This window comes from Scophthalmus maximus, chromosome 8, assembly GCF_022379125.1.
Source record: "Scophthalmus maximus strain ysfricsl-2021 chromosome 8, ASM2237912v1, whole genome shotgun sequence".
Taxonomy (NCBI): Eukaryota; Metazoa; Chordata; class Actinopteri; order Pleuronectiformes; family Scophthalmidae; genus Scophthalmus; species Scophthalmus maximus.
The window spans coordinates 23064379-23073537 of record NC_061522.1 but is presented as its reverse complement, the minus strand read 5'-3'; the positions used below and the strand labels follow the sequence as shown (position 1 = coordinate 23073537).

General features: G+C 43.2%; 1 protein-coding gene across 4 annotated transcripts in view; it reads left to right on the top strand.

Annotated features, from left to right (window-relative positions):
• The first annotated feature begins 2726 nt into the window (after positions 1-2726).
• Positions 2727-9159, top strand: part of LOC118312962 (glutamate receptor 2-like) — a 57120-nt gene continuing 50687 nt past the window's right edge. For 2 of the 4 annotated variants that reach the window (XM_035638071.2, XM_035638069.2), the window contains exon 1: positions 2727-3035. In XM_035638071.2, the coding sequence (XP_035493964.1) occupies positions 2966-3035 (70 nt within the window). In that variant the 5' untranslated portion in view covers positions 2727-2965. The remainder of the gene's footprint in view (positions 3036-9159) is intronic. The other 2 variants (XM_035638070.2, XM_035638068.2) reach the window with 2 other exon arrangements.

The following is a 9159-nucleotide window of genomic DNA, read 5'->3' as shown; positions in this document are numbered from 1 at the left end:
AGCAAGATTAGGTCAAGTTTTCAAGGTTATGGAGTATGTTTATATATATAAAAAATATATGTACAATTATCTGTAGTCACATGCTTTGGGTTGATGTTAAATGTTAAATGTATTGTATTTAAAAGGAGCTTTTTTAGTCTCATCAACCACCCAAAGTGCTCTATAGTAAATGTCACATTCACACACGGACAATCATACAGTGCTTTCATACACAGTGCTATCACACATCATTCATACAGTGAAACAGCCATTAGAATGAAGTGTCTTGCCCAAGGACACTTTGGGCCCGCTGACTGGAGGAGCCTTGGATCGAACGGGGAACGAACTATCGACCCTAATGTAATTGGACGACCCTCTCTGTTTCCTGAGCCAAGGCCGCCCCGATGCCAGCAAGAAGAAGTACGAATTCAGCGCTCAGTAACAACTCACTATCGCAGTACGGTGCACCACTTAGCACGAGGAGACAGAAATAGAAACTCATAGGTGGGTAATGACTACGTCATGGTTTATGATTGGTCAAGGGCATTCTGTCATTATTCAGAAGTGATTAAGACCTAAACATCAAGCGAAGGACCATAATGAGAATTAACAGACACACATGAAGTATTTACAACATATTGGTTCATTTAACTCTATATCTAACAGTATTATTTCTAGAATGATTAGCTTCTCTAGTTACACAAGAACTGCCCGTCAACGAGCAGTCAGTTCCTCATTCATTCCTCATTTTTTTCCCTGGTAACTACACAAAACGTTATGTGGTAGTGGCATCATCTATTTCTCCAGCCACTTCTGTGCCGAAATTTGCTCAAATCCAGGACAAACTGCACAATGGAGAAAATTAAAGAATGAAATGTGAGTGCATTGCAATTTCATTGTAGAACCATTTGCATCAACTCTCCAATTTATCATTCCTATAATGTCCTCCTTAATATTCCTATTTCTAGTCGTTTCCTTGCCTTAGCCCCCAACCGATCTTTCCTTACTTACGCTGCACCTCCCTGTTACAAAGGTACATGTACTAATAATGGGGCTACTATTGATACAAATAGTCAAATGGCTGCGATCACAGTACGTATCTCAAAACTATATTCAGTTAAACAAAAAAAAAACGACAACCATTAAGTTCAAGGGTGTAAGGACATTGTCAATTAATAAGGAAACATCTGGATGTTTTGTATGTTTTTTAAAGTGATCAGATGGGCAGTTGTTAAGAAACTCAAAAGACAGACGGACAGACCAAGATTTCCTGATTTACATAAGGTTTACTATCACAGTTACATTTGCTGCTTTGTGATTGGCTGCAGCTCTGTCCCGGTCCTCCCAGGTGAGTTGCAGCCTCCTGTCCTCGTCTCCTGGGGAGTCTTGTGTGGGAGTCGCTGTCCGAGGTGCTGAACCAACACCAACAGAGCCGGTAGCGTCTGTCTCTGTCCAAGGTGCTGAAGCTGCTGAGCTCTGTGGGGACGCCACGAGGCTACACGCCGACAGTGGGAGTGCCTGATCTTGGCGCTGGCACAATGACACCGAACGGTCATAGCATCCCGCTCAGGACACACAACAGAGCTGGCTTTCGTGCTGACACGCTAGCTGTCCATGCAATGCTCACATTAAGTACGCAGGGAAAGAAACTCCACCACCAGATAAACACTCACCAGTTTCACCAGCCGCCTCCTCTCTCCAGGTTTGTTGTCGGACGGGATCTATATTTGCAGTAATGTGATTTGATTGGCTCGTCCCTGCGCTTGAGAATTTTCCAGGTTTCCAGTTTTAGCAGATATCTATCCGAGGTTGGGTGTAAGCCTCTCCGTACCCATGAAACACAAGAGGCAGATGGCCCATGGTCCTTTTCTTTATGATATTTGTCACAACAGCACCATTCATGTCTTATGGTCTTGCCAGATAATAACCACTAGAAAATACAGAAAATTTATGAATTCAGCTTTACAGTGTGCCCGTGATGTTTGATATTCTCTTGAAAGAAATAAACATCCATACATTTCTTCTTTATTTCTTTATAAGTAGATTTATGTAATGCACTCTATGCAGGTGTTACTCAGATTTCTCTACATCTTCTTCAACTGGTCCAAAATGCTGCTGCTGCGTCTGTCGCCGGTTCGGACGAAACATAATCATATAACACCAAAACCGGCCTCATCTCCATATTGATAATAACCTTTGAGAGGAGTTTTTAAGGCTTCACTTAACCCTGCCCCTAAGTATATCAAAAATCTACCATGTGTCTGGGCTCCATCTTTGATCGGCTGACAGAGGCCTTCTGTTCGTTTCCAGAACTCGGTTAGTGACTAAAGGAATAGTTTACCTGCACGCCCAGATTAGATTTCCGTTACATCTGTCGCTGCTCTTACATCCCTCCTGAAAAACATTCCTCTGTCGTATTTGTCCTCCTGTGACGCTCTTTGTTACTTTGAGTGCTCTGCAAATAAAAAGCTGAATAAATCTGGATATTATTTGACTAGGCTCTACCAATATCTATGTCCATGTTATTCAGCCTAACATATGTGTATATCACCTAATGATAAGGTTTGGACAGCACAACACAGGAGCAAATGACTCATAATATTGTATAATCTGCCAAGGACCTATAGCTATATATAATATACATATATTTATTATAGCTGGCGGCCACTTCACGTGCTTGCTGTGAGGTGTCATTACATAAACGTACTGAGCTATCCACTTGCCGTGGCCTCATTTATTGGCTCTCGCAGACGCTGCCGCCCGTTCGGCTCTCGGCTGCTCTCGGTTTTCCCTCTCGTGCCTCATCGGTATTCCGAGGCGCTCGTCGGCGCGCGCCCGCACAGTCCAGCAGCAGCGGCACGCGCATCCCCGCCGCGCGAGGACAGGGCATCATCCGCAGAGCTCCGAGCCGGAACCACGCCATGCGTCGGTAGGACCCGCTGCCAGTAGGCTGCTGTGGCGTCGCGCGAGGACCACTGCCGCCGCCATGAAGCTGCTGTTCGTGGTGGCGCTCTTGTGGCGCGAGGCGCTGTGCGGATCTCCGAGCGTCCAGATCGGTAGGGGTTTCTCGTTTTGTGCACGTCACGTCACCGTCCTCATCTGTGCCGTCCCCGTCCATCCGCCTGTCCCTCCACCGACCGTTCGCTCCGTCCTCCGCTCCCATCCATCGTGCTCCGCGTCTCGCGGCCGCCACCGTGGGCCTCGGCTCATCCTCTCTCCATCCTTCCATCGCCGCCGCGGAGGAGAGGCCTGGGGACACGGCGGAGCGCTCTCATTGTGTCAACCTTCTCATCTTTTATACATGGATGTTCTTACATGCGCGTGCGCTGCAGTGTGCGCGCGCGCGCGCATACCTGTGTTTTTGTATTTAAGGTGTTAACTGGCACATCCAATATAATTCAAATTCATCCTTGTTGGACCTGCAAACACAGGTACATATGACGACCCCTACAGGACAGGATTTTCAGCTGCATTCCGTTCCTTCATAATAGATAAATAAGCTATAATTAGACACGGCTTACACGTATTAAAATGTTGCTTATGGTATTGCTTCTGTCCTCTTCACACATGACGGCGGTTGTGTAAAATGTACCCTCATTTCAAATATGTCTGTCGTTGTCAACAATGTCTCATGAAAATACTCAAATCAGCGTTGCTTTGAACCCACTCTCAAGTACTCCGGTATCAAAGTCTGATGTACAGTATTGCATTACCACTGCCAAGGAGGTTATGTTTTCATCCCTTCGATTTTTTGGGTTGTTTTTAATTGGGGCATTGGCTACTCAAAGTGCTATGCTATGAGATATATTCACCTATTCATATACGTGTATATCAGTCATTCAAACCATCTTTGGCACCTGTGGGTTCAGTGTCCTGTCCATGGACACTTCCACATGCAGACTGTGGAAGGACTGGGTTCGGACCAACCTTCCAGTTAAGGGATGACGCGCACTTGAAACAGTAAAAACAAAGTACAGCTGAAGGGGGTAGAATGTCATTATTTAATCATAAACTAAAGTTTTGATCCAATTGAAACTTTCATCCAGGACCAATCCAAACGTTACAGTTGAGGCCGGAGCTTTTCCGTGCAGTGCTGGTTCAGGATCAGCTCTCAGTGTTTGCTCGGGGGATCACCGCTGTAGTTGCTTGTTGATTGTACTCACATGTTACATGCTTATTGTTGCAAGAGTAGCATGGAGGTTTGAGCTCTGTTCAGTCTTGTTCTGCTTGTCCTGCCGGTCAGCTACACATGAAGCTCCACAGTAAGAGCGCATCTGGGTGTGAAATAACCCAACAAACAGGTAACGCTAACTCAATTCCTAACTAGTTGTGTCTTGGCATTGACTTTGTATGTGATCTACTCACGCGAATAATTTGCGCCACGTCCGGCGTGGTTCGCTGACGTTTCTGTCATTGTAACCTTTAGATCATGTTGTAGGAATGTTCTCTTAAGGTTATATATAACTCTTGGGGGTAGAGCGTATCATTATCTTGTTCTGCACTGTGCTTTATAACATTACAACCCCGGTATTATAGCATAAGTGAGTATTACACAATCTATTACATATTATTTATACAATAGATTATCATTTATATTATCGTCACACTTCCTCCCCTCTTCTGTTTTTTTCTGTAGTTTTTTTTTTAAAAGCAATTCAGTAATACTGTGTGATTCTTTTTTTCCTCAGTTTTCACAGCTTCAGTTTGCATACCCAAGGCACGACGCATAACTCTTAATTTGGGGCTCAAATTATCCCACAACATGCAACATGAAAATCAACTGTAACTAGAATTGTACTCAGTAAAGCACATATCTCCACCAAGGCCCAGTCCCCTTAAATTCAATGAAGCTGCACCACATTACACACTAAAAATAGATATCAGTTCCTTAAATATGAAGGATGTCTTGCAATGTTCAAGAAAAAAAAGATCCTGTGTTTACTGGGCTCTTTCTTGTCCCGTTCATCCACCACGTTCCGTGGAACCCGTTCTGGAGTTTTTGAGTAATTCTGCTGAGAAATAAACGAACCAACCAACAAACAACCTCTTTGGCGGAGCTAACAAACTGAAACAACACATCATGCGTGTTGTTTATCTGAGCAGCATTTTACATTAATTATAATCTTCCAAAAGCCTAAAATAGCCATCATTAGAACAAAGTGTTAGTCTCAGAAAGGCTGTCAGATTAATACACGACTCCTTGAAAACCGCCTGTATAGCTGTTGATATAGTGGACTTTAAACTTCATAGTCTGAAAACAATATTATGATTAGGAAAAGTAAATCATAATAACACAATAACAGTATTGATTATAAAGGGCATTAGAGATCCTCTTGCCGAAATAAAGGGGAGAGTTTACAATTGAAACTTGATTTGTGTGGAGTTTGCATGTTCTTTATAGCATATGTAAGCTGCTTCTCTTCAAGTACTCCAGCTTCCCCCACAGTCCAAAAACATGCAGGTTAGGTCAACTCACGACTCCAGATGACCATTTGGTGTGAATGTGAATGTTTTTTTTTCTGTGATGGAGTGGCGAGTTGTCCGGGTTGTACCCTGTCTCTTGCTCAGTGTCAGCTGGGTTTGGTTCCCGCCCCACAGGGGGGTAAAGCTCCGTCGATGGAATGGAATTTATTTTATTGAGATGGATGTAAGGCATACATCAAAAAAATCACTATCCCTCAGCCTGCACCAAAATGAATTGCATGTGTCATGATTTTCGAGTCCTAGTCATAATACCATGATATACAGTCTCTCTAACGTCTTCTTTGTCGTCAGAGCCCTCTACACTGTTGTGCACCAGTTTAGAAATGTTTGTCAGTGAAGATACAGGGGCGCCTGTGGCTCAGGAGGTAGAGGCGGCTGTCCTCTAATCAGAAGGTTGGAGGTTTATGAATGTGACAGAATTGCGCAGAAAATGGCAGCGCTGTAAGAATGTGACTGTGACTTGTACTGTAAAAGTGCTTTGAGTGATCGATAAGACTAGAACAGCATAATAAACATATACAGTCAATGTACATACAAGTGACTGCACAACCCCTTAAATGGTCACACAGGTAAATTGTCTGGTCTAACCTTGGGACACCTGTCCGTGGAGATTCTCATTCCTCCAGGTCGTAGTTCTCCACGAGGGTGTTGTATCAGGAGCGACTGGACCTTTCACCTTCACCCAATAGGCTTCTTCAGTTCTATCTATGTTGTGGTGAATCCCAGGTATTTAACCTTTGTGGGACGTGGGTAGTGTTGATGCTGGGGCACCTCCTAATAAATGCTGTCACAAACCTCACATTACATTTTGCATTCCTTTCCATTCATAGAGGCTGAGCAGTGTAATGTAGTAGACTGCTGCTGGTCGTGATTAAAGCCATTGGGGCCAATGGAGCTGTAGATCCAAAACACAATGTTTATGTGGTAATTTTGCCAATATGTAAATAAAATGTTTTGTTTTTTTCTTGAAGCATGGGTAAAAAGTTATTACTCCAAATCATTGAGGGCTACCTCACGCCTGTCCTCTAGGTGAATTGCAGCCAATTGCAGTACAATGGCGTTATTTGAATAGATGGGCTCTGGCTGTGCTCGGTCCGATATGGTTCACAGTAGTTTATGAAAAGGTACAACGCAGGTGTTGTGTGTGCACATTGAAGTGACATGGCTGTGCCGGCTGAACGTTGTATTGAAGCTGCCGCATCCCTGAACCCCTGTGGTAATGGTCACACGTCTGTCATATCTGAAAGAAGCTATGCAGGTTCAAATCCTGTGTGTGACTTAAAGATGCTTCTTTAGCTGATGTTAACGGAAGCAGTCAAAGGGGCAGTACACGATTTTAAACCAATACACGTATTGTGAAAATCAGGTCCGCTAGCTGTAGGCTCTGTGCGTACACCCCCTGAGTTTTCTAGGTGCAGCCCTGGCTTTGTAGATTGAAAACCCCAAAAATGTTGTGAACCGCACCACGCGACACCGTGCAGTTTGTAGACATCACTCACCGACACCTTAGAAGACGTGCTAGCAAATGATGCTAGGACTCAGGGGTTTTGGCCTTGTGGTTAGCACGTCAATCTTTGAATAGTGATTTTATGTCACTGTCTCAGACTTAGTGCCAATCTTGCAAAGTGAACTCTAAACAGAGTGAAAAAATACGTTAATTTGTTAACTAAAAAGCAGAACATAATGAAAAAGGCTCGGGTGTCATGTTGCGTGGTTAACTGTTAATTGAATTTCCTTGCAGAAGGAGCTAATGCTCTACAATAAACACCTAACTTCCGGTCACACATGTTGACCAATGTTATCAGTAAAAAAATAATAATAAATCATTGTTTAATTCACTTGTCTTCTTACTTCCTCCTGAGTGCTTATGAAAAAAGACAGTCAAAGTAATCTTCTAACGCATGTTTCCACAAACATCTGTGCATATGTGTTATCATGCCTGCAATGTCATAACTCATCTCAAAACATGGCAGCATATTTAAGCTGCCGTGATTAAAGCTCTACTCATCTATTTGCTGCCACACTGCTCAGCCGAAAACTCTGCCGCTGCTGCTGCCACGCTGTCATCATTTCAAAAGCCGCACCTCCACCCCAACATCTACTTGTCAACTCTGCTGTGCTTTTACATAACCGTCCATTCTAATCATCCAATACCCATGATTTTACTGGACTACACATGCTACAAATTATTGTGAGCGGGTCATTAATGTTTTTACCAAAATTCAGTGGCAATCCATCCAATAGTTGTTGAGACATTGGACTAGTAAAAGGAAAAGTCAGGGGATTGCCAAGTCATCAGGAAAAAACAGCAAATGTGCCAGCAAAAATACATTCATTTGATTTAACTGACCTTTCACTTAACCCAAAGAGACTTTACACAGAAAACGAGGGGGGCAAGTCTTACAAACTGTAAAGTCTAGATGTAAGAGACAGAAATAGACTCATTATTGCATACTGTGGCTGGGACAGTGTACCAGAGCAGAGGTGCAGCAGCAATCAGAAGGTCTTTCTGGGTTTATGTATGAATTTTGAATTTTCAAGCCTATCATTACAATCACAAACCATACTCTATATACTGTCCATTGAGAGAAACCTGGGTCACTTTAATCTTTCCTGCTGTCTTAAAGGGATAGTTCAGTGATTTTGAAGTGGGGTTGTATGAGTTACTTATGAATAGTTAATATGTTACCTTATGGAGATGGTGATCAGCGCTGTCATTTAACGGAGCTGATCATCATCTCCATAAGGTAACATAAGTAAGTAACTCATACAACCCCACATCAAAATCACTGAACTATCCCTTTAAAACTACTGTCAAGTGATCCCTTTTTGTAGCAGGACTACACTGTAAGAAATTATTCAATTAAAAGAAACATTCAGGTTCCTAATTAATAATTTGATAACATTTCATTTAGGTTCTTACTTGAAAATGCTTAAATGCTCTAATGTTGAGGAAACATCAGTTTCCTCATACTGTCCGTTCCGGCAGCTCCTCGTTTTAGGCCTCTATCTGACACTTGGTTTTAGATCCTGTCTCTTTAAAGCCTCTCCCTCCCGATGAAGCCCAGTCTGCTCTGATTGGCCAGCTGGCCCTCTTTTGCTGTGAGTGGTTGTCGGCCTCTGCTCTCGCTTTACCTGGCTTTGTCAGTGGGCGTGTCAGACATGCCGCTTGGATTATGCAAATGTCAGTGATATTCACAACGTTGAGGAAGTATCGGCGAAACTACTTAGTCGTTTCAGGAGCTTCAGGGAAAGTGTGTTCTGTCAAGGAGAGGAGCTCCATTTATTGGAGACTGTGGGCTTTTTAACTTGTGAGTTAACCACTGGATTTGCTGTCCTCAGACTACTGAAGCTTTGGCTTTAGAATGGATGTTCACACAGAACAATGGCTGGCAGTGGTTCTTCAGCTTTTTAAAGTGTAGTCAGGACAGAGAGGGATCTCTCATGGCCACCTTGAGAAGAAAGAATGACAGCAGCCAGTAACTGTCAGTCAATATATGGCATAAACTTTCATAATGTTAGTGTTCTTATGGCTTTCAACAACATCGCCGGTCATGGCACATAGTTTTTCATTAATTTTCAGTGACTTGCAGGTTACTCAGTATGAACTCTAAGCCATGTTTTCCTATTTTTGGTCCGCTGCATCACCTCGTGTAATGATGCTTGTCGAACCTCAACTCTCTAATGTACACTCAA